The following is a 26,150-nucleotide window of genomic DNA, read 5'->3' as shown; positions in this document are numbered from 1 at the left end:
TTAATGCAATGCCAATCAAAATCCCAACGGCATTTCTTGTAGAAATGGATAAAGCAATCATGAAATTCATATGGAAAAATAAAAGACCCAGAATAGCAAAAGCAATTCTAAGCAGGAAGTGTGAATCAGGCGGTATAGCGATACCAGACTTAAAACTATATTACAGAGCAATAGTAACAAAAACAGCATGGTACTGGTACCAAAACAGGAGGGTGGACCAATGGTACAGAATAGAGGACACAGAGACTAATCCACAAAGCTACAACTATCTTATATTTGATAAAGGAGCTAAAAGCATGCAATGGAGGGAGGATAGCATCTTCAACAAATGGTGCTGGGAAAACTGGAAATCCATATGCAACAAAATGAAATTGAATCCCCTCCTCTCGCCATGCACAAAAGTTAACTCAAAGTGGATCAAGGAGCTAGATATCAAATCAGAGACTCTGCGTCTGATAGAAGAAAAAGTTGGCTCCGATCTACATATTGTAGGGTCGGGCTCCAAATTCCTTAATAGGACACCCATAGCACAAAAGTTGATAACAAAAATCAACAAATGGGACTTACTTAAACTGAAAAGTTTTCTCTCAGCAAGAGAAACAATAAAAGAGGTAAATAGGGAGCCTACATCATGGGAATAAATTTTTACTCCTCACACTTCAGATAGAGCCCTAATATCCAGAGTATACAAAGAACTCAAAAAATTAAACAATAAGAAAACAAATAACCCAATCAACAAATGGGCCAAAGACCTGAACAGACACTTCTCAGAGGAGGACATACAATCAATCAACAAGTACATGAAAAAATGCTCACCATCTCTAGCAGTCAGAGAAATGCAAATCAAAACCACCCTAAGATACCATCTCACTCCAGTAAGATTGGCAGCCATTATGAAGTCAAACAACAACAAGTGCTGGAGAGGATGTGGGGGAAAGGGTACTCTTGTACATGGCTGGTGGGACTGCAAACTGGTGCGGCCAATCTGGAAAACAGTATGGAGACTCCTGGGAAAGCTGGGAATGGAACCACCATTTGACCCAGCTATTGCCCTTCTTGGACTTTTCCCTGAAGACCTTAAAAGAGCGTACTACAGGGATACTGCTACATCGATGTTCATAGCAGCACAATTCACAATTGCTAGACTGTGGAACCAACCCAGATGCCCTTCAATAGATGAATGGATAAAAAAAATGTGGCATTTATACACCATGGAGTATTACGCAGCACTAAAAAATGACAAAATCATAGAATTTGCAGGGAAATGGATGGCACTAGAGCAGATTATGCTTAGTGAAGCTAGCCAATCCCTAAAAAACAAATACCAAATGTCTTCTTTGATATAAGGAGAGCAACTAAGAACAGAGCAGGGAGGAAGAGCAGGAAGAAAAGATTAACATTAAACAGATACATGAGGTGGGATGGAAAGGGAGAGAAAAGGGAAATTGCATGGTAATGGAGGGAGACCCTCATTGTTATACAAAATTACATATAAGAGGTTGTGAGGGGAATGGGAAAATAAACAAGGAGAGATATGAATTACAGTGGATGGGGTAGAGAGAGAAGATGGGAGGGGAGGGAGGGGGGATGGTAGAGGATAGGAAAGGTAGCAGAATACAACAGTTACTAATAGGGCATTATGTAAAAATGTGGATGTGTAACCGATGTGATTCTGCAATCTGTATTTGGGGTAAAATTGGGAGTTCATAACCAACTTGAATCTAATGTATGAAATATGATATGTGAAGAGCTTTATAATGTTTTGAACAACCAATAAAAAAAAATTAAAAAAAAAAAAATATAGCCGAGAAACCACACTGTCAAATTAGTGACTTATTGGATGAAGGAAGCCTGTGGGGAGGAGGCTGAAACAACTCGTTAAAATCAGGCTTATGAAAAATGTAAACATTTCTTTCTGGATTATTTATTATAGATAATTATTACTTTAATGAAATGGGATGATTTAAGATGATAGGTCACACAATATAACTTTATAGCCAAAATATAAAAAGTCCTCATTTTATTTTTCAACTTAATTTTTTGAAAACAGCATTCACTACAAAAAATCATTTCATCAAGAATTAATATTTTGCTGGTGTTCAAATTTAAACTATTCTATAAGTTTCACAGAAGAAAAACATGAAACTGTTTCTGCAGCAGTTTCTTCTAGTTTTTCAAGCACTCTTGAAGCAGCAACTGGTTCAAAATGCTACTTTGTTTCAAAGCATCTAGTTTAGATGTATCTTCACTGATAATGGGAACATTTTCATTTTGTTCCTGAGCTGTCAGGTCACTTTCACTGTCAGACAGTGTACACAAGAGAGTGTCATTTTCATAGGTTGGAAAATAATACCTGTAAAACAACCACATATATATTGAATAACCTAACTAATAAACTGTCTAGAAAATTTCTAAGTTGTTGAACATACACATACATTATTATAATTTTGCTAGATTCTCTTACTAACAATGTCATAAAATTTTGCAAAGGTTTTACCGGAGATGACTTTGACTATCTTTCCTTTTTTTGGTCTAACATGAGCCTTGCAAAATCTAGTCTTGCTACCTACCATTCAAGCCTCTACTTGATATCTATTTGATAAGAAACATTATCTTGAAAGGCAGCCTACTTCATATCGGGTAGCTCTAGTTGTTAGATAATACCTTCCTTCATAGGAGAATGACATCCCTTTAATTTCTACTCAAAAGGCTCAGTTATTCCCTATATAACAAAGTTAAAAATAGTTACTTTATCAAACACAAATTCTTCAAATACCCTATGAAAATATTAGGTTTCTCCTTGTGTTCTGTTTCCCAATCTAATCATTACTGGTTCCTTCATATCTAATCTCTGTAAGAAGAATTAAAAGAATGGGAAACCATTTCAATCCGAGTAGATATGGACTCTCACAAATCTGAGATTTTTCTTAAGGAGAAAGACTACAGTTTTTTGACTAGTGTTTTGGGGGGACCTGATTTAACATTCTCTGAGAATAGAGAAACCTGGGTAGCTAGAACCCCATAGCTGGTTTCCCCAGCTGAGGTTATCAAGAATGATGTGGGAGCTAGCCCAGAAAGATTAGACTGTTAAAAGATACTTGGGAGTCTCACAACAGCTCAATAGGTACATATCAGATGACCAACTGTTTAATTTTCAAAGTGCCATTATGTAACAAATATACAAAAGTCTAGCAGCATGCATATCCAAAGTTATTTTGTTTCTAGGAATTTACCTAAACGAAATAATTAGAATAAGTGTACAAAAATGTAGGCATATATAAATATCCATTCTATCACTATTTACTATTTATCAAAACAAAAAGAAACAACTGAAATATCAAAAAACAATTAGAATATTAAAGCCATATAATGGAATATTTAGAAAGCATTAAAAATGATACAACAGAAAGATGTTTACAATATTCTGTTAGTGAAATATAATTTAAAACGTCCATATCTACTTCTGTATCTATCTATAGCTATATAAATTGCCACACCATAAAGTATGAAATAGTTGCTGTTATTTCTAAGGGATTATTTTAAGATAAAGTTTTTGAGGAATGAAAATACTTGTTTTTACACTACATATATATTCCTTTTTTTTAAGTTTAAAGAAATTAATTAAAGAGATGGAATAAAGAAATCAGAGCATAGAAGTTTATACCTATTTTGGAATTACTTACTCTAGTTGATCCCATGTCTTTCTTTCAGGAAGTAGTGAAATATGTTTAGTTTCTTCCATGTGAGTCCTTAGGTCTGATTTGGATTTGAATTTCACATGGCAGCCATAACATCTACATTGGTGAACTTGTCTTCGAATGAAATTGACCAGTTTTACTTGCTGATAGAAATTTAATCCTGAAAATGACAGCATATAGAATCATTAGACAACTGGTCAGACCCATATTGCACTGCTATAATTTCTTTTCAATTGAAGTTTAAATTAAATTTATATTTTACACTGTTATGTAAAAACATAAAACTTCTACATTGTTATGGGTTATCATGTGATGCTTAGCTACATGTTTAAACTGTAATGTTAGATCAGGATAAACATCTATTTCCTCAAACATCATTTATGGTGAAAACATTCAAAATCCTTTGTTATAATTTTTTAAAGGACACTTAATTAACCAATCTGAAGAGGCAGTGCAATTATAAAGCATACCAAATAATTTGAGCCAATACTTACTTACAGGGCTTATGTGCTCAGGACTATTCTAGTCACTTTCCATATATTAATATATTTTATCTTCACAAAACACCAGCAGGTAGTAGTATCATATATATATTACATATTATTAAACTTTCCAAGGTTTCATTGCTAGTAAGTGGCAGAACTAGGATGTGACACCTGGCTATTAGCTCTAGAGCTGATGTTTCTGACTACTAAACTAATTACATATACAATGTATATACATGTCTGTAAGTGCAACACAACCAAGAGTCTAGGCAAGTACAGAATAAGCTGAAATGTGAGAAGTGAGAACTTCACTGAGATCCATGAGGAAATCAGTACTATATAACTCAATGTCCCTAATTCTTCCATGTAATGATACTGAGAATGATTCAGTTGGATATATGTGTAATGAATAATGCTAGCTACACTGCCAAACACTGCAGTAGGTGGTTTAGATACATTATTCACTATAATGTTTTTCTGACCTGAGTTCCAAGGTTATATAGGCAGTAAGTGTTGGAACTGGAGTATGAACTCTAATAGGACTTCAAAAATCTGTGTTCTTTCTATTGGTCTTCTCCACTTTATGATAGAACGAACCATTAACTTATATTTCATTGAAAGCACTTATCCATATAGGAAAGTGAGTGAAATTTTATGTGAAGGAAAACAAACCATATTTGAATATTATAGTTCAAAACAGATGAGAATCACTACTTCAGAGAGCTCTGGTAGGACCATCTATACAGAGCATTTTGGCTGTGTGCTCTCCAATCACGGCTATAAAACACAGTCATCATGTACAGGTTGGCTTATTAAAAAATGCAGCATCATGGAAAATAACTTCCAAATCAAACTTACCAAGTTCTGACTTTATTTTGAGGAGATTAAATTCATGTGCATCCTAAAAAAAGTAATGAATACACTTGTAAGCATATGAATTATTTAACCTCTAAGGATGAAGATATAGATAGCTTATAGGATGGAGTACTCCAGAAACAGCTTGAGTTCATCATCTTCTCCTTTTGAAATTTTCTAATTCTAACTACTTCACCTCACATTCAACTTCTTTTTAAAGCACTGTCCACAGAAATTATATCAGTAAGTTAAAGTGTTTTAATTATTTGTAGCTTATAGCTATAGTTTTCATAATTTACTGTGTCTGAAATATGTAGTCTGGTAAAAGTGTGCAGGTAAGATGTGGTGGCTCTACTGCACAGGGAATCTAAAATTATGGATACAGGTACTTTGTTCCACAAGCGGATAGGTAATTTCACTCATTTCTGTTTTTTATTTTATGCTGTCAAATACACAACTTAAATGTGGAAGTTTCTCTTTACTCCTAAATTCCTGTAAATCATACTTCCTTTTGATTTTCACAATGCAGAGGCTTGCTTTATTCTGTTTCCTTTCTGTAATTGTGTCAATGTTTTAATTTATAAGGTGATGAAGGACAGACATCATCTAACTGTGATGGCCATCACATGCATGATCATCAGGAATTTATGATACATTGTCACTGAAAGTGACCAAGCAGAGGTTGAAGCCACCTATTTAGGATGGGATCCCTACACAGCAGAGGGTACTGCAGTTCCTTTCAACTGAAAGACACTAGGCTATTAGGAGTTAAATTTAAACAGAAAATTTATACACACATATTCTGCTTTCATAAGGGTGAAGACATTTCTAATACTACCCAGGTTCTTATTTTACTGAACTAAAAAAGTTTATGAATGAAGAGGAGAGCATGGTCCACTGTTGACAAAGGTAACTGAGAGCAAGAGATGGAGAGAATATCAGAATCACTCAGAAATATTTTTCTATTATAATCACCTTTCAGCCCTCAAGCTGTTATAAATTATTATGTTCTCCTTCCCTACCCTCAGAATATACTGAAGATCAGAGGTGTAGGGAGTATGTCTCTCTTAGGTATACTGGGATGAGTAAAATTTAGAACTATTAGCTTCAAGCTTTACTAAAATGTAAAAATGGCACCCAGAATGAAAAGCAGGCTGAGAATATACCTGAATTTCTTCTCTCCAAATCTTGATAACTGAAGGTTCTATAAGACCATACCCTGGACACTGTTAACCTACTACCTTCTCCTCCATTCTTCCAGGAATGTTAAATGACAACATACCTGTTCTTGATTTTCCAGTTAATAGTCCTGTCACGCTTTCTCCAGAAGCAATGAAAAGACTCTGAATCTCTACTGTTATAGTTGGGTACTGTTAATTTTTATCTTGTAAGCATCTCAAAGGTGGGATGGTATTAGTGGTCTGTGTAATCCCAGTACTAATAGTCACCCTGGTGTAGTCATATATACTAAGTAAACTGCCCTGCGCTCTGGTTCTCCTTGATAGACCTGTCCTGTCTCTTCTGTTTTGATTATTTACTTAATGCACTTTTACAAATGGAATAATGATTGAGAAAACAAAGTATAAGCAAACAAAGGTGCAATAATTATCAGCTTCCTGTCAGAATGAAACAAAATTAAAATATATAAAAGCATCTCACCTCCATGTGAACATATAATTTCTCAATTGTTTCTGCTTGATTTTCACAAAATAGACAGACAGCAGACACAGGATGTTCTTCCCAATCAGACCATTTACTGGGGTAAAAAGAAAGAATCAAACAAGAAGCATGGATAATCTTTTAAATAAGAGGGTGCATTACATGGTGACTTGGTATTATTTTCTCATCCCTGGAAAATGCTGCCAATCTCAACTCTGACATTTTGGTAAAGATTGTCACATCATATTATAACTTTCTGCTATAGCTTTTGAAATTCAAAGCAGCACCATGAAATTAATATAAATAGAAAACAGGTGCTGCTCCATTTTCTCATATTTGCCATTCTTCTGAGCAGCTATTTCAACACAGAATCAGTGCAATGTTTTCCTGAGACAGCTAGGTTTAATTTGTAAAGGAATCATATCAAGAGATGTGGTGCTTGCTCTCATTAACCACAAGCACTAAGCACATGTGCTGTGAGGCGCACGCGATGTTGGGAGTGCTTCTGCATGACAAACAGTGTATTTTCAAAAACCAAAATATGTATTTTTCACAAGGGAAATACTGATCATTTTTAAATGGGCAAGTCTTAAAACTGGTTGTAAACAGAGAACTCAAAAAGTATACATGATCTCTTTTAGTACTTCCCTGATCTACATGCATGTATTTTTGAAATACTTCTTGTCAAGTGAATAAAAGTAAAAGTGCCAGTATGGAAGAATTGTGAAGACAAGGAACCATCCATTCAAATTCAAATGGGAGAGTTTCTCTTGGCAAGTTCAGAAATTATCATTGTTTTGACTTTGAAGATCAACCTAACCCAATTTCCATCAAAGCTTCCCAATTAGAAAACAGTGAATACTTTCCCTAATCCTATGCATCCAGGTGGGAGTCACTAGCCCATCTGCTCAAGGTCATGACTATTAATATTTATAACATTTTATGTCATTAAAACTTCAGCATTCATCTATTAAACATTGTAATTAGTATGTCCTAATGGTAAAGAAATATTTTTATTATAGTCTGGAGGACTCACTACCTAAATCTTTCTATATCAAGTAAATTTAGCAAATGGTACCTCTGCAACTTTGGACTTTTTCACTATTAAAATAATCTCAATCCAAAATCCTGGGAGAGAAAAAAGGTCAAATAGCTTTTGTGAAAAAGAGAATCACCAACAGTGAATCCTTTCAGGTTGAAAAGAATACTTCTTAAACTTGTAATTTCAAGCAAAGAGCTATGAATGTTTTAAGTTAGTAATCAATGGGATAAATACAGAAAAAGATCAACTTCAATTAGGTTATGTTCTATACTCCAAAGGTATACTCAATTAGGTTATACACTCTACTCCAATGAGAGTTCCAAGGTCCTAAGATTTCAGAATCTGGAGATCAACTGAATAAGCAAGGCATTTTGGAATAAATTTTTCTCTGAAATATATATAATTGTTGTGCTAATTTAGTTGGAATAACTGTCTTTCCTATTAGATTTTTCTGTAAGACTTATTTTGAATTCACATTCTTTCCATATTACATGAAAAAATGCATGGCTCAAAGTGGGGATTTTTTTTTTCTTTTTCTTTTTTTGTCCTTGGAATGACAGTTTTAGACCAAACCAAAGCATTATCTTCTTACTCTTGAAACACAGTAATTAATTAGCAGCAACAAGTCTTACTCTTCCTGATGGTCTAGGAACTCCCCATCATCTTCCAACTGAACTTCTTCCCATGATTTCCCAAGTTCCTTTGTAGGAAGAATAGAGTAAAGAGATTGAGAAAAGGGGAAAGAAGACAAAAAATAGTCATAGAACTTAAACAAAACAAAACAAAACAAAAACAATCAAAACCCCCCAAAACTAAAAAACCAAAAGCCAAACCAAACTCACTAAAATAGTTTTGAAACAATACAGGTAGGATATATTAAGATTTTTATTTCATCGATAAGAATAGTTATATCCTAATAAGCTTTCAATGTTTCTCTTTTTGTAGAAGCAGAAGTATCCTTGCAATCAAGTTCTTTTCTTTTAAATTTAAATCAGTGTTTTCTCAACCCTGGGTATGTATTAGAATGTCTTGTGAATCTTTAAAAAAAGCCACCATATCTTCTGACAGAGATCCTGAAACAACCTCCTAAATGGACTATTTCTACTCTAGGGCCCCTGTGGTCTATTTCCCAGCCAGCAGCCACAGTAGTCTTTCAAAGGATACTTCTCTATATGTACAAACCCTCTCACGGTGTCCCATCACTGAAGAAAATTCAGATCTGATGATGGCTTATGAGACCTCCATAGCCTCTTTGTCTCTCCATCCTTATTTCCCAATACCTTTTTTCTTCCTCAATATACTCCAGACCAGTTTTTTTGCTATGCCTTGGACACAGCATAGTTACACCACCCAGCTCTTTCATACTTGTTGCATCCTCTGCCTGAAATGCTGCTCTCCCATGTGCCTCCACTGGCTCAGTCACTCTGGACTACTCTGTCTAAAACAATACTCCTCTTGAAAGTTACTTTTTTTTTCCTTCTGTCATGTTTTATTGTTTTTATAAGCACTGATCACTACCTTAAATCATTGTCTGTATCTGTTTGTTTTCTTATTTGTTCACTTCCCCCACTAGACTGTCCAGGAGGATGTGGCCTTTGTTTATGCATACGTTTCCAGCGACTGGCATACAGTGGGTACTAGAAAGTATTTTGTGAGTTGGATTATAACTAAAAAAATCTAAAAATTTGAGGACAACTTAGAACTTACCTCAACAGTATTTTGTAAGATGACTAAAAGACGTCTATAAAGCACATAGTACTGGCCATGAGTAGGTGCTCAAGTACCCATTCAAATCCTTTTTATCCCTTACAGTTAGTAGAACAATTCTCCCTTGTGAAGGCTATGTCTGGCAAGCCTAGTCCCAATTCCAGCAAAACTTTAAGGATTGAAGAGCAGGAATGATTTCTTCTGAGCTATTCCCCTGTTTTTGTCCTGTCTTCTCTCTCCACCAACTTCAAACTATGCTAGGCAAAAGCAGATGGTGCACCATAGAGGAATGTAGAAGTATTAATGGACACCTTTAAGCAGGAACCTCTGGAGGGGGACAATTCCAGCTTGACTTGCTATAAGCACAGATAACAGTATTCAATATCCTTCTTTTGGAAAAACACCACCCAAATTCACTTAGTTATGAATATTTATTTTTCTCAAATAAAAGTATTCATTAAGCTAAAAACAAAGAACTGTGAGTGCCATTATGATTTAGTGGGAGAAAGAAAAATCTATCATCCATCAACTTAACAAGAAGTTTTGAAGATATCATTACAGAGAGTAAATTTGGACTCTACAGTATATTTCCCAGAGTTATCATAAAGCATGTAAACATCATTACAGGACATCAAGAATGGCTTCTACACTATTAACAGGATCTTTATTAGAACATTTGGCAATAAATTAATCTTTCTTGCCATATTTGGTCTCTCTGGATAAGGACTTTTGTTCATGCTTTTATTGCTGCAAGATATTATCAAGTATGAACCATCTGTGATATTATCATTCTAAATGATATAGGAAAAGGATGTTTATCAATAAATGTTTTGAGCCAAAAGGACAACAACAAAAATATATCTTTCACTGTCAAATTTCCAAACTGAAAAGCATAATTTTATAATTTCTGTGGTGTTCAGTACAACATGTAAATGTAAGAATTTACTTAGGTAATATAGTATCAAGCATTTATCAAACTCGAGAGGAAAATAGAAATATATGTTCATTAGTATATTAGGAAATAAGCAATTACCGTGTGACATAGCCCAGGCTTCCCTAAAGCACTCTACTTTGGTACTGTTAAATGTATGGTTTATTACAGGAACAAGACCCACAGAGAAAAAAAAAATTACAAAAAATAAAGCACATAACTCCTTAATTAAGATGCTGTGCCTGCTAATGAATCATTTAGGAAAGCAAAGGATGCAAGAAAAACAAAGTTTGGAAGCCATATCAGTAAAGATGTTCAGAACACCCCCTCAAACCCCAGCATCAGATGGCTTATGAACAATGAGAGGGTGGAAGAAAACATGAAAAAAAAAAAAAAAAAGAAAAGATCCCAACCAGCACACTCCCCCCAATACATACACTTACATATGCTTGCACACATACACACACACACACATGCACACACACAAAAAAACCCAGTAACATTTAAAATGTGAACAAATTAGAGCGAACTATAACAAAACCATGAGAAACAGGTTAAGAGTCTACATTTATTATATGTGGCTTTGTATATTTTAAGAGTAAAATATTTTCAAATGATAAAAAAATGGCAAAAAATTAGTTCTCTTTAGGAAAACTGAGTACTTGATACATGAGCACCATGGGAATATGTAGCCAAAGGCCGAAAGATGGCAAGCAATTTGTTGCCCGCTGAGGCAGGAGTACATGACTAGTGAAACTTACTGGTACTTTGTCCCTTAACCATCCTATCTTATTGAACTCTTTTGTTTGTGAGAAAACAAACCGAGAACTTGAAGTAGATAATCCAGACTATGCAAAGAATTTTTAATGTATTTGCAAGCCTGTTATTATTCAGAAAATGGATATGAATTATTAAACATGGAAATAATCTCACCTAAGAAGAAAAAAGGAACCTGTCAATTTGGCTCTCCTCCCTTGATGACTGTTGGAGTGTCTCTTGCCAGGATATCCTGGACACTTTCATCCCTGCATACTGGAGATTCTATAGTGTTTGGGAGGGGAGGAACTTTATGGATAGATGACAATTATTGCATATAGGATATAAAACAGGTCGAATACTGACTATGTAGACACCATTGCAAGGTGTTCGAACACACAAGTTTACATGTCTGTCTCCCATGCCAACCTCTGAACTCTTTGAGAGCAGTGATCAAATTAGTCACCCTGTCTGCAATGTTTTACTTTCTGTTCTAGCAGCTGTGTCCTGGAAGACACTTAAATGTATGTAGAACATATGAAGCCAATGAAGTGGATGTCCAGGCACTGACTACCAATACAACAATCCTTCTGTTTTTTGTGCACAATCATGTCAGCCTTTTCCCTCAGAGGAATAAACAATAAATGTCTCATTTACTAAAACTTTTTAGTATTAGCATTATTATTATTCATTGCTTAGGTAAAATTTTATATTACTTTATATCAATGACTTACTTTTCTTTTTTCATGTTAAATGGAGTTTAAAAGAAAACAGAGAAACTGTTGGCCCTCTTTTTTTCTCTAATTACACATTACTACTATTGGGAACACATTACTACTATTTATATTCACATTCCATGTATTATAATACTTTCTTTTACAACAATATTCTTTAAAATATTCCTAGAAAGTTATTAAGATTGATGCCTCTTGTAAGCACTCCTCTAGTTCAGGCATTACATATCTTTAGAGACTTTACAGGCTTCTTCAATCTTTTTCAAAATTGTTTATAGAATTTTAATAATACTAAGGCATCACAACAAATTTAAGTTCCTCCCCCAAATCTCTTAGTTATTGGCTATCTACACCATTAGAAAGGTTTCCAGTGCTACTTAGGCTATAGGTTTATAGGAGAGAGACTTAATGCACAGATTAAAGTTAGCTTACTTTGATGTTGGTCACTTTTTAGTTTGTTACAAAAGAGGCAAGGGAGGGTTAAAAATATCATTATGAAATCAACACCACTACTTGACCAAAAAACTTAAACCAGAAGCACAAGATGTATTATCTCAATGAGAAAAATGAAGAAAACTGATGCAGAAGATAAATACTTTTCATTGTTATATGAACTTGGAAAAATTACTTATCTTCTGTGCTCCAGTCTCCCATTCTATAATATAGGTTTAATAATAATACCTGTGTTGTACTGGGGTTGTGGTTCAGTGGCACAGTGCTTGCCTAGCATGTGTGAGGCACTGGGTTTGGTCCTTGGTACCACACAAAAATAAAAACAAATAAAATAAAGGTATTGTGTCCATCTACAACTAAAAAAGAAAAATACCTGTGTCATAGGGATGTGATTAGGATTAAATGATTTAATATAAATATCTAAGTTTAATATAAATACCTAGGATGGTGCCAGGCCCATAATAAGTATTCTAATAGTTACTGGATTAAAAAAAATGACTTGTGTCAATAATACCCTAAAGCTGTGATTTAATTTTCATTTTATATTCATTAAACTTTATGTTCTCTTTAGCCATCATTTGCCACAGTAAATATGGATACTATGTGGCCATACAATCTAGCATGCTCACTTAGATATAGCTGGCACTCCTATTAATTATTTCAGTTTTGACAGTTATATTACTTGATGCCCTGGGAATGAAATATACTTTTCAAAAAGTGCCAGTAGAATATTATTGTGCAGATACTTTGTATCCTTTAAAAGGTAAATACCTCCAGCTATACAATATTCTACTAATTCTAAGCTTTTGAATATTAGCTTAAAACAGTCCCATAAGGAAGAACTACTAACTTACTATTACAATTTGCTGCAGTAGTTGAATACTTCTTAGAAATAAGACTGAAGTCCACTCCCTATTGGATTAAGCTAGGCCCTGAAGCAGCACTTGCAAAGGGTGCCTTTGCCTTTAGCTGGTTGTAAAACATTTGAAGCAAACCATGGAAACCTCCCAGAGTCAATCTTCAAACACATGCTAAACTTGCTTCTCATGGGGAATTTCAGTTTAACATTATATGGATGTCAGAACAAACAAAAATTCCACCCTAAGAGTAGAGATTTCCAACATAATTCAGGATATGCTTCTTTCTATCCAATAGATAAAAGGGCTGATTATATTCAATTAGCCTTCTGTGGCCAATAAGTTTACATTTTAATTCATTTATATTGAGAGGAAAAAAACCAAACCAAACCCAATTTTTATTGCTTAAGAAATTATCAGTTAAAAACAAAACTCCCCATCTTTCTTTCAGTCCCTCTAGAGAATTACTTAACTCCTGTCTTTGTATGAATAGTTTCCTTCCTTTGCTATATAGAATTAAAAAGTTGGGGAATGGAGGGTAGGACCAGTAGCACTCCCTAGTCATTGTGTCAATCCATAACCCCTTCCCATATTTTTAAGTACCCAATGTGGCATAAGCTTCCAACTGAATACCTCTTTTTACCCAAAGAGACTGTAATCTATAGAAGCCAGCAAATGCTATCAAAGTTTCTGGGCAAGGAGAGCTTTCAATACTTTTAAAATCCTCAGAGAGGTAACCTGGTTAGTTCACCCTGCCAGGCAAACAAATAAAAGTTGCCTTGCATAGTCAAATGCATTGGTTTCCCTAAAAATGACTCTGGAAATAAACTGGGCCAGGCCCTGTGTTCAATCCCCAGTACTGCAAAAAAAAAGAAAAAAGAAAAAAAAAAAAAGCTGGTTCAGCTGGTTGCAGTGGTGCATACCTGTAATCCCAGTGACTTGGAAGGCTGAGGCAGAAGGATCACAAGTTTGAGGGCAACCTCAGCAATTTAGCGAAACCTTATCTCAAAAACAAAAATAAAAACAAAAAACAAAAAAAGAAAAAGTAGTGGCAGGAATGAAGTTTAGTGGTACAGCACCCTTGGGTTCCATTTCCAGTATCATAAAACAAACAAAACAAAACAAAATAAAAAACCACCCCCAAACAACAACACAAGTCAAAACGGGTACAGAGAACAATGATGATACAATATGTTTTGAGAGAAATGGGAGAGTCTTTTAGTGGGGAGGAAGGGAAAGAGTAAAGAAATTGCTTTTAAATAATCATCTTGCATAGCACCAGTGCTCAACAAATGTTTTTGGAAGAGAATACAGTAGTCTCTGGCCTCAAGTTAACAGATAAGGTGATAAGTAGAGGATGGTATGTGGACATCCAAATGATATACTTTTTTCTTTTTTGGTCACAATCACTGTGAATTCTAGAACATGATATTTTTACTATATACTTGCCAGATCAAATACAAATCAAATCAAATCATGCTTTGTAAACCACTGCTAACTGCTGCTTGAAGGTGTTCCTCAATTATATTTTAACCCTTGTGCTAATTTCTTATTCAAACATTAGTTGGCCTTTAGGAAGATTTTGTTTGTAGAACTGCAATTAAATTTTAAATTATGAAAAGAAAGCTTACCAAGTAATTGATGACATAAAATCTGTCATATTCTCTGTTCTTAGGATTGATTCTGCGATGCTGCTTTTTTCTCATGTGATCTCTAAGTGTATTTTTGTCCCTAAAGTTCTTCTCACAATATAAGCACTGCAAACTAAAAGAAATACACAAACATTGTTAAGATTAAACAAATTTCTTGGATAGTAACTATAGGAGACCTTTATTGAGGTTGTATTTATTCATTTTAGGTCATACAAAATATTCAAACTACCCTTGCTGGAATTATCTTGTTGCTTTAGTAATCAAACTACTTATTCTAAAATGAAAATGTACGTATACTCTTTAAATAATTATAATAGCAACTAGCACTGACTGTCTCTATTGCATATGATAATTAACACATGGTAGGTATATCCTGTAAACTAATTTGCAGGTTTGCCAGTCCCTAGTACCTGTGGAAGTTTTAAAATATTTGTCCTCTCTGTTGTTATTTTCTGATTTCTAAACTGAATATTTACATTTTATATTTTTTATAATTTCATATATATTTATTGAGCACTTATTAGGTGTTATGAACTGTTATGTATACATATATATGAATAAAATACACAGTAGCTGTTTTTTATTATATCATTCTCATATGCCTTCTGCTTGAAAATCTCCATTAATAGGGAATTAATTCATCACTTAATAAAGCAGTAATTACCAGTATTGAGCAGATTACTAACAAAAATGTTTTTTTCTTACCAAGTCTGACAGCTGAAACTGCCTGCAATTTTTATCTATCAGTCATCAGAACCACAGAGTAAATCTAATCTCTTTTACATGAATTCTCAGTGATTGTAATCTTCCAATGTTTTAGTTCTGAATTTAAAAAATTTCTACTAAACATCCTTTTGCTTATTATACCACAGAAATAAGCATATTCTTTTAGAGCAAATAACTTAGGGGCAATAAGGTGATTACTGATATTCATTATTGCTAATCTTATTAGAATGCACATCATGTCTTTAAAACTGAATGGTGAAATGATTCATCTTAACATAATTGAATAATATAACAGAATTCAAATTAAGAACTTTGTTTTTTTTTTTTAAAAAAATCACACATCTGTATCTACTTCCCTTATGTTACTGTTCTTAATGTAGTGGGTTGAGATTCCAGGCAAGTGAGCATTATATTTTCTTCAAAAACTAGGTCCTGGGGGGGGGGAAAAAATCTTTGGGCCCTTTCCTAGAAAAAAGTAGAAACGTTTTTGAAAGCCATTTTGATGATTCAGAAAATTTCTTGCATTATTTTAATAGGTTAAGCTTTAACTATTCAAGGTTGCTAGAATATAACCTTGGGACAATGAAGTATTATATATAAATTTGAATAAAAAATAAACGGTGAAAGAATACATATACTTGGCTATATGACACATAAAACTGAATTAACTAATACCTTGAAAATATATTTCTTTATTAAATATGTAAAAAAGTTACAATGAAAAGTAAAGGAATTAAAATTTTAAATTGAGAATAGTGACTTCTGGGGAGATAAAAAGAGGGAAAGGCAAACAGGGAAACAAAGGAATAAATAATGTTCTATTTCTTAGACTACATGATGAGTACATTCTTCATACTCTACATGATATATCTTATATGGTATGTACACTGTTTGGCATAAGTGACATATTTTAATTGAAAAAATTTAAAAACACTAAAGTCAGTATATTCTACATAAGATAGGATGGTTGTACAAAATGCAAATTCTTCCAGCACAGGAGATTTCCATTTCTTCAATTACTTTTATCAAATTAATTTAAAAAATTCACAGAGTCCATTATTAAAATATGTCTAGGCCATGTTTCATAAAATAGTACTTACTTGTCAAGCTTCTTCTGTAACATACAAAGAAATTCACTGCAGTTTACAATGTTGTCTGGCAATCCAATATTGAAAGCATGCTCTCTGGCCATGTGGTTCAAAAGAACAGATCTATGAAGAATTTGTATTATTTACAAATCATCTAGGAACAATTAGGCTAGAAATAGTAATCATGTAACAATAATTAAGAGGACTAAACAAGCACTAAACACTGGCATAAACATTTCAGCTATTGAAGAGTAATATGTTATAAGGTACGTAAATACAAACATAATCACATCAGTACTGGAAGGCTAAAATTAACTGACACTGGAAGGGTTATCCTCACAGCAATAACAGGTTTCTGTCCTTTAACCTATTAAATAAATTGTGCTTCCTCTACTTTTGCAATTGATAACGAGTATGATGGTTAATTTTAGATATCAACTTTACTAGATTAAGAGATACTAGAGAACTGGTGAAGTATTTTTGGACATGTCTGTGAGGGTGTCCAGAGGAAACTGGCGTGAATCTAAGTGGACTAAGTTGGGGAAGATGTGCCTTCAATTTAGGTGGGCACCATCTGGTTAGTGTGGATAAAAGAAAAAACAGAGAAAAGGTGATTTGGTCTCTCTTCTGAGGCTGGGGAACTGTCTTCCTCCCAACCTTGGATACCAAAATTCCAGGCTCTCTGGCTTTGGGACTCCAAGACTTTACTCTGGTGGCCCCAGGGTTGAGCCTTCAGTCTCAGACTGAGAATTACACCATCAGTTTTCCTGGTTCTTAGCCCTTCAGACTGCGCCATGATACTGGCACCTGAGGGTCTCCAACTCTTAAGACACCCTGTCATGGGACTTCTCAGCCTCTATGATTGCATACATCAATTTCTCTAATAAATCTCTTGTTTTACCATCCCCACAAATATCCTATTGGTTCTTTCTGTCTGGAGAACTCTAACTAATACAATGAGGGAGAGATGAAACAACTGCCTAACAGTAAGATAACCTGTGATCATAGACATTTATCTAATTTGAGCCCACAGTTAACAGGTCTAATTACTTTCAAGGGTTATGACGAACTGGAAACACAATGACCAGCCTATTGATTAGTCTATGTAGAAAAGGAAAATTTTATTTTTTTTCTAAATTTAATTTTAACTGACATATAAAAACATAAATGCACATATTTATGGGCTACCATATGAAATTTTGATAAATACATTAATGTAATGTTTAAATCAGGTTAAACATTTCTGTCTCCTTGAACATTTATCATTTATTTATGGTGAAAATATTCACACTCTTATCTTCCAGCTTTCTGAAATACAAAGTGCATTATCATTTTATCTAGTCACTCTATTGTGCAATAGCACAGAGCAACTTCTTACTCCTGTTTTATCTATAACTTTATGCCCACTGATCAACCTCTCCCCATCCTTCCTTACCCCATGTTCTCCCCAGATTCTGGTAATCACCATTCTATTCTCAACTTCTATGAGATCAACTTTGTTTATATTCCACCTAACAATGAAATCATGTGGTACTTGTCTTTCTGTGACATATCCTCAAGTTCTATCCATGTTCACAAAAATGAAGGATTTCATAGTTTCATATGGCTGAATAGTTTTCCACGGTGTATATATGTGAAATTTTAATTTATGTAACTTCTACAATAGCAAATAAGCAAATGTGTAGAATATATCCCTCAAGGACGTTATTACAACTTTACTTCATAAAATAAAGGTGAAAGTTTTGTGGAACTTATCAGTATACAACCCACAAAAATATTATATGCATATTGGCATATTACATTTTATTTTATGTAGCTTATTTAGATATTTTCCTTGCCCCCACCAATTTTTTGGGGGGCGGGGACTAGGACTGAACTCAGGGGCATTTAAATTATATCCCTAGCCCTTATTTTTTATTTTGAGGTAGGTTCTCATTAAGTTGCTTAGGGTCTCAGTAAATTGCTGACACTGGCCTTGAATTTGTAATCCCCTTGCCTCAGCCTCTTGAGTTGCTAAAATTACATGTGTACCAACTGCACCCAGCCCAAATTGCTTAGTTTCTTTTTTCCCTTGAGGAAGTGAAATAAAGCAAACATTTCCAAAAATGCCTGTTGGCCTTTTCTTTTTACTATGTGGAGATATGTTTATTAATCTGTGGTTAACATGCTCAATGTGTAACTGCTTAACTATTGCTGACAACTATGACTAAAAGTACTTGTTGGGGTAGTTCAGAGAGTCTTTTGTGCCTACAAGGGTTCTTCTTGGCCAGCCTAGCTAAAGGCAGATCCTCCCAGAGGTACAGAGATGTTCTCCATGATTCTAGGCTCTGCTACTTCCCCACAGTGAATGTGCCCATGGGAGCCTAACTTGGCTCCAAAGATTTTTTGTTTTTGAACCTGCTAACCAGGCAATCAGATCTTAAAAGGCAGGGAAGAGGATAAATAGGCAGTTGTCTCAAAGCAAGCAGGTTTGTTGGGAGGTTTCTCCTGCCCATGTGCTCAACTGCTACCATCCCTGTTGCTTTCTGGATTGAGGTAAGTTCTGTGAAAGGACAAAACAGAGGGAGGCCTGCCCAAAGAAGAGTTTTGGTGGAGTTACCAGTCTGTGCTTGGCCCCAGGCTGTAATCTGATATTCTTTGGTATCTTCTGGCTTTAGGGAGCAGTGGCCCAAACTTAGCCATAACTTCCTTTGGGTTCTAAGACTGATGTCCAGGCAGTAAAGGGCGGCCAGGTATAGTTAGAATGGTAGCAGGCTCAAGAAGGTATTGTCCTCTCTAGTAACTCCTAATTGTGTGAGCCAGTTCCTATAATAATATCCTCTTATATAATTCTATGTCTCAGAGAACCCTGACTAATGTAACCATCTAAGTGGTATGCTAGCTAAGTCAATTCTGGGTTAATTCACCCTATTCCTGTGAGTTGAGAAGGTGGGAAGAAGTCACTACCATCTGCATTCACTCTACTAACCTTAGCAGCTGGTTGGTGAAGGCAGGAAAATCTTTGGGGCTTTGGAGCAAAGATGGCACCTTACTTGATCTGCTTCATCTTAGATTTTGAAATTCTTTAATTTATGATCAGTCAAGATGATCTCCTAAATTGTTGACTTCATTTTTTAAATTTAAATTAATTTCTAGCTAACTAAGGTTTAATTTCTGAAAAATTAACTACATGACAATTTAAAATAGTATTTGAACTCTTTACCTTCTTTATAAACTTAACTTTATCATTAATCATACAATTTGTCTTCAAATTACAAGTTTCACAGAAACTTAGTTTTCATAATTTTTTTTCACATTTACATCTTTTTTCACATTCATATTAGTTCTTAAAGGCATTTAATAATTATTAATATGTAATTAATACATTTTGGGTTGAATTGAAATTAATTAATTAATACAATTATTAATATGTAATTAATACATTTTGGGTTGAATTGAAATTTTACTTACAGTATTACTTCATGAACTAGACTTCTTCCTTCTACACTTTAGAAATAAAAATTTCCCTACACAATTCTCTCCAATCTCATTTTTCCCCCTACTAGATTAATATTAGCTGTTATCAGTCTTCTCTAAACTTTTTAAAAAGGTATTTATTTATTTTTTAATTGTAGTTGGACACAATACTTTTATTTATTTATTTTTATTTGGTGCTGAGGATGGAACCCAGGGCCTCACACGTGCTAGGCAAGTGCTCTACTGCTGAGCCACAACCCCAGTTCTCTTCTTTAAACTTAAAACGGTATTTTGGGCAAATTGGATTAAATTAAAGGAATAGCTTTGAGAAGAACTTTCATAAGGATGTCTGAAAATCTGTTCCTCCATAAAAGCAATTAGGACATGGGCAAAAATTGTCAAAAATCAACTTTGTTTTTAGAACTCTGGAAATTCACCAGAGGCTTACAAAAATCTAATGAGCAGTTATTGAAGAAAATGGCAATGGGTTGGGGTTGTGACTCAGTGGTAGAGTGCTTGCCTACCATGTGGGAGGCACTGGGTTTGATTCTCATCATTGTATTTAATATATGAATAAAATAAAGGTCCATCAACAACTAATAATATATATCATTTTTTTTTAAAATAGTAAGAATGATGAGCTTTGTGGTGCTCTATTTCATTCCTATCTCTTAAGCTACATCACAGCTTTGAAACCCAGCAGCCTCACAGGCCCTGGAGGCCAAAGGAGGAGTGGGACATTTCTAAAGAATCGTTACTATTTGTCTGTCAGGTACTGAGAAAAGTTCCATTCACAGGGTTTTTCTTTATATGACCTAAGTCTACTCAGGCTATTTGCCAAAAAAACCCCCCAAAACAAACAAAAAAATCAGTGACAACTTTTTTAACATTACAGCTGCCTGAGGAAAATATTGATTGGGGCAAATAATAGCCTAGCCAAAACACCTATAAAGAACTGGGGAATGAGATGCCTATAGAAAAATCTGAAAAGTTCTGGCATATTCCTGGGGATCTAGAAGGCCACATCCATGTGCAAGCTCAGGAAAAAGATGAGAAGACCTAATCTCTTACTTGTAGCTAATTCTGAGCCTCTACCCAACCATGAAGTGTAGGCTATGGCAGAGCTGTAAACTGATGTAGGGTTGAAGGTATTTTTCAATCTATATACAGAACCCTAGACAAAGAACTGATCATTAGTGAACACTAAGCTAACTAGGTAAAGACTTCAGATTCCACACATGATCAAGAGTACACAGTTTAAAGAATTAGTCTATGTAAGTTACTAAACATACAAATAGCAATAAAAACCCTGGTGAAGCAGGGGAGGAATCTGATTGAGTTGTCACATTATATTATTTATTATTTTCTTATTTTTTTTCACATTATGTTATTTAGATGTTGAGTTTTCAAAAAAAAATCATACGCAAACAAACCAAACAAAAAACCCTAATTCATACACATGGGAAAATTAACAGAAATTACTCCTCAGCATCCCATAAGAATAAATAAATAAAGTGAAGGTATTCTGTCCATCTCCAACTACAAGAAAAGAAAATACAAACAAAAAAAATTACTCCAGAGGAAGTCCAGAATCTCACAAAGACTTTAAGTCAGCTAAGATGAATATGTTCAAAAAAACTAAAGGAAACCATGTCTAAAGAATCAAAGGTAAGTCTGAGAATGATACCTTACCAAACAAAGAACATTTAACAACAACAAAAAAGTAGGAATTATAAAAAAGATTAGGAATTTTGAAGTTGAAAAGTATAATGACTGAACTGAAAATTTTACTAAGGTACTCAAAAGAAACTTTGAGCTGGCAGAAGTAAGAATCACTGAGTTTGGGCTGGGGTTGTGGCTCAGTGGTAGAGTGCTTGCCAAGCAGATGTGAGGCACTGGGTTCGATCCTCAGCACCACATAAAAATAAAATAAAGATATTGTGTCTGCCTGAAACTAAAAAATAAATTAAAAAAATAATTTCACTGAGCTTGAAGACTGATCAATTGAGATTTTCCAGTGCAGGTACAGGAGAAAAATGATTGAATAAAAATAAATAGAGTCTTAGAGCCATCCTCTACCAACATATGTATAATAGGATTTCTGAAAGAGGAGAAGTGGTAGAAAGGAGATCTGAAAAATTATTGTCTGAAAACTTCCCATATCCAATGAAAAAACACAAGAAGCCAACAAACGTCAAATAGAAGATACCAACGAAATGCAAATCAAGATATAAACTGTCAAAGGGTAAAGACAAAGAGTGAGTCTTGAAAGTGGAAAGAAAAAAATTAACTCATAATATATGAGGGATCCTTAATAAGACTAACATTTGAATTCTCATCAGAAATTATGGATATGAGAAGGCAGGGGGATGACAAAGTGCTAGGGGAAAAAAAAGACTACAAACCAAAAACTTGATGTCAAGAAAAACTGCTTTTCAAAAAACGAAGAAGAATGGGGCTAGGGTGTGGCTCAGTGGTAGAGAGCTTGCCTGGCAAGTTTGAGGGCACTGGGTTTGATCCTTAGCATCACATAAGGATAAATAAATAAAATAAAGGTATTGTGTCCATCTACAACTAAAATAAAATAAAATAAAATAAAATAATAATAATAATAATAAAAAGAAAAGAAAGGAGGAGAAATCAAGGTACTCCCAAATAAACAGAAACTGAAAAAATTTCCTACTAGCATTTCTTCCCAATAAGAAACTAAAGGGAGTCCTTTAGGCACTTGACGATAACTCATATCTAAATGAAGAACTAAAGAACACTGGCAAAGCTAATTACAAAGGTAAATATAAAAGGCAATATACATGTATGTTTGGTTACAACTCTTCTTTTGTCTAAGAGATAATTGCATAAATCAGTAAGATGTCTTTTGTATGGTCACAATGGAACAAAGGGTGGGGGAGGGAAAAAAACTATGTTGGAGTAAATTATTTTATACCACTGAAATTATGTTATAGGTATTGATTAGAACTAGATTTATATAAAATTAAAATTCTAATCATAATCCCCAGAGAATTCAGTAAGAAAATAGCTCAAAAATATGATAAAAAACAAACAGGAAATTAAAAAACCATATTCTGGAAAATGCCTATTCAATACAAATGAAGCAGTAATGGAGGAGGAAAGGAATAAAACAATCTAAAAAATAGAAAACAAATAGCAAAATATTAGAAGTAAATTCCATGTTATTAGTAATTAATTATATTAGACACGAAAGAAACACTGCAATCAAAAGGCACAATGGATTTTAAAAAATGACCCAACTATATGCTGTCTATAAGAGATACACTTTAGACTCAGACAAATAGGTTAAAAGAAATAGCTAGTACATTCCATGGTCAAAGGTGTACTGGGGAGGATAAAGAATAGATCTAGCAAAGACTTAGGTATTATACCAGAAACCCTACACCTACTAGCAGAAAATGCAGGCCCAACACTTCAACATGTCAGCTTAGGAGCCGACTTCCTCAACAAAGCTCCTAAAGCCCAAGAAATAAAATAAAAAATCAATAAATGGTATGGTATTAAACTATTCTTGTTGTGAATACCAATAAGTGGTATTCACAGCAAAGGAAACAGTCAAGAACATGAATAAGAGAGCCTACAGAATGGGAGAAAAATTTTGCCATCCACACCTCAGATAAGGAGTTAATTTCCAGGATATACAAAGAACTCAAAAAGATGAACACCAGAAAAACAAATAATCCAATCAATAAATGGGCATAGGAACTAAACAGACACTTCTCAAAAGAAGAAATATAATAAAAACAATATAGGAAAAAATGTTCAACATTTCTAGCAATTAGAGAAATGCAAATCAAAACTACACTGAGATTTCACTTCACTCCAACCAGAATGACAATTATCAAGAACACAAGTAACAATAAATATTGGTGAGGATGTGGGAAAAAAGATACACTCATACATTGTTGGTGGAACTGCAAATTAGTGCAATCACTCTGGAAAGCAGAGTGATTTCTCAAAAATCTAGGAATGTAACCACCATTTGATCTACTTATCCTGCTCCTCAGTATATGGCCACAGGAGTTAAATCAGCATACTGCAGCGACACAGCCACGTCAATGTTTATAGCAGTGCACTTCACAATAACTAAGCTATGGACCCAACTTAGATATTCACCAACAGAGGAATGGATAAAGAAATTGTGGTATGTATACAATGGAATATTACTCAGTCATAAAGAAGAATGACTTTATGACATTCACTGGTAAGTGGATGGATCTGGAGACTATGAAGCCAAGTGAAATGAGCCATTCCCCCAAAACCAAAGGTCGAATGTTCTCTCTGATATGTGGATGCTATAAGGGAGGCAAAGGGATTAGAAGTTCAGTGGATTATATAAAGGGCAATGAAGGGAAGGGAACGGGGATAGAAATAGAAAAGACAGTGGAATGAATCTGATATAACTTTCCTAGGTACATATATGAATACACCACAGTGAATCTCAACATCAGATATATCTACAAGATTGGGATCCTAATTAGAATTATTACATCTAATTAGATATTAGATATATCTACTATAATAGATATATGGATTATATCTAATTAGAATTAGATATATTCCACATGCTTATATAAATATGTTAAAATAGATTCTATTATCATGTGTAACTAAAAATAACAAACAAACAAAAGAAAAGAATAGATCTAGAATAAGAAAGTACTCATTCCTCTTCCTTGTCCATTATTTAACTCTTTGTGTTTGGATTCTTTTTATGTCCGTATAATGGGAAAATACAAATGCAGGACTGCAGTATAGCTAATATAACAACAGTGATAAATTCTGAAAAATGGGTTATTAGCAATTTCATCACTGTGCAAAAATCACATAATGTACTTATACAAAGCCAGATGCTATAGGTCAAGCACTCAATGTGGCCTCCTGATGCAATCAAGACACACGGTGAACAAGAACATGAGGCTGCTGCTGGCATAGTACAGCACACTGTTTTATAATAAATTTTAATAAATAGAAGGAGTACATGCTAAAATAATGATAAAAAGTATAGTAAATATGATTAAGAGTTGGGATATTGAACCATCCTGATCTCCAGAGAGGGGAGAGAGGCTGCAGATTGAGTTCAATGATCTAACCAGTCACAGTAACATAATGAAGTTCCAATAAAAATTCAACATCAAAGCTCAGTGGAGATTGCTGGTTAGTGAATTCAGTGGTGTGTCAGGAGGATGACAGGTCCTTATTCCTTGAGGAAAGGGCACAAAACTCTGCATTTAGGACCCCCTCAGATCTTGCCTTATCCAGCTCTTGACTTGGCTGTTCTAATCTATATTCTTTCATAATAAACCTATAATTATAAGCACAATGCTTTCCTGAGTTCTATGAGTCATTCTAGAGAAATATCAAACAAATGAAAAACTTCAGTCGGAACCTCTGACTTTTTTTTTGGTCAAAAATTCAAGTACCCTGGGAACCCCTTAACTTATGATTGGCGTCTAAAATGGGGGCGATCATGTTGAGGTTTGTAGCTGAAAACCTGTAGAATCTATGCAAACTATCAATGATTAGTTTTCAGAAATGAATTGTAGTGCACCAGTTGATTTTGGATCAATAAGGCTTGGTGACTTAATTAATAACATTACAACTTTTTGATTTTCATCATTTTTAATATTCAAAAGTGAAAAGCCAGGGGTTGGGTATTTAGCACATTGGTAGAGTGCCTTCCTAGCATGTGTAAGGCCCTGGGTTTGATACACAGCGTGGCAAAAAACAAAAATAAAAAAATAAAAAACAACCGAAACTAAAAACTGCCAAAGATTTAGCATTAACAAGTTAGTATAGAGAGGTACATCTGTAGTTTGTTGCATATGGTCTTACCTGTCAGCCAATTTTAAAAGCCCTACAGGATTAAATATCTATTTTTTGGTATTTTATTCCCCTGGTCAGCTTAGAGCAACCACAGTCCATCTTTGATGTCAGGCATATTAAAGAAAAAAAGTACTATTCATTTATGAAGGGGTCTGGGCCAACCCATAAAACTTAATTAATACAACCTACAATTAC

General features: G+C 34.3%; 1 protein-coding gene across 1 annotated transcript in view; it reads right to left on the bottom strand.

Moving 5' to 3' along the window:
• Positions 1-2,003: 2,003 nt before the first annotated feature.
• Znf277 (zinc finger protein 277) overlaps positions 2,004-26,150 on the bottom strand; it is a 120,063-nt gene continuing 95,916 nt past the window's right edge. The window contains exons 6-12 of the mRNA XM_046435364.2: positions 16,656-16,766; positions 14,809-14,941; positions 8,372-8,439; positions 6,698-6,794; positions 5,042-5,084; positions 3,684-3,858; positions 2,004-2,353 (exon numbers count right to left, since the gene is read on the bottom strand). Of these exons, the coding sequence (XP_046291320.1) occupies positions 2,167-2,353; positions 3,684-3,858; positions 5,042-5,084; positions 6,698-6,794; positions 8,372-8,439; positions 14,809-14,941; positions 16,656-16,766 (814 nt within the window). The 3' untranslated portion in view covers positions 2,004-2,166. The remainder of the gene's footprint in view (positions 2,354-3,683; positions 3,859-5,041; positions 5,085-6,697; positions 6,795-8,371; positions 8,440-14,808; positions 14,942-16,655; positions 16,767-26,150) is intronic.

Source organism: Marmota monax, unplaced genomic scaffold (assembly GCF_021218885.2).
Source record: "Marmota monax isolate L192 unplaced genomic scaffold, Marmota_monax_Labrador192_F-V1.1 WCK01_AAM20220418_F8-fsc00139, whole genome shotgun sequence".
NCBI lineage: Eukaryota > Metazoa > Chordata > Mammalia > Rodentia > Sciuridae > Marmota > Marmota monax.
This window is presented reverse-complemented; position numbering and strand designations above follow the sequence as displayed.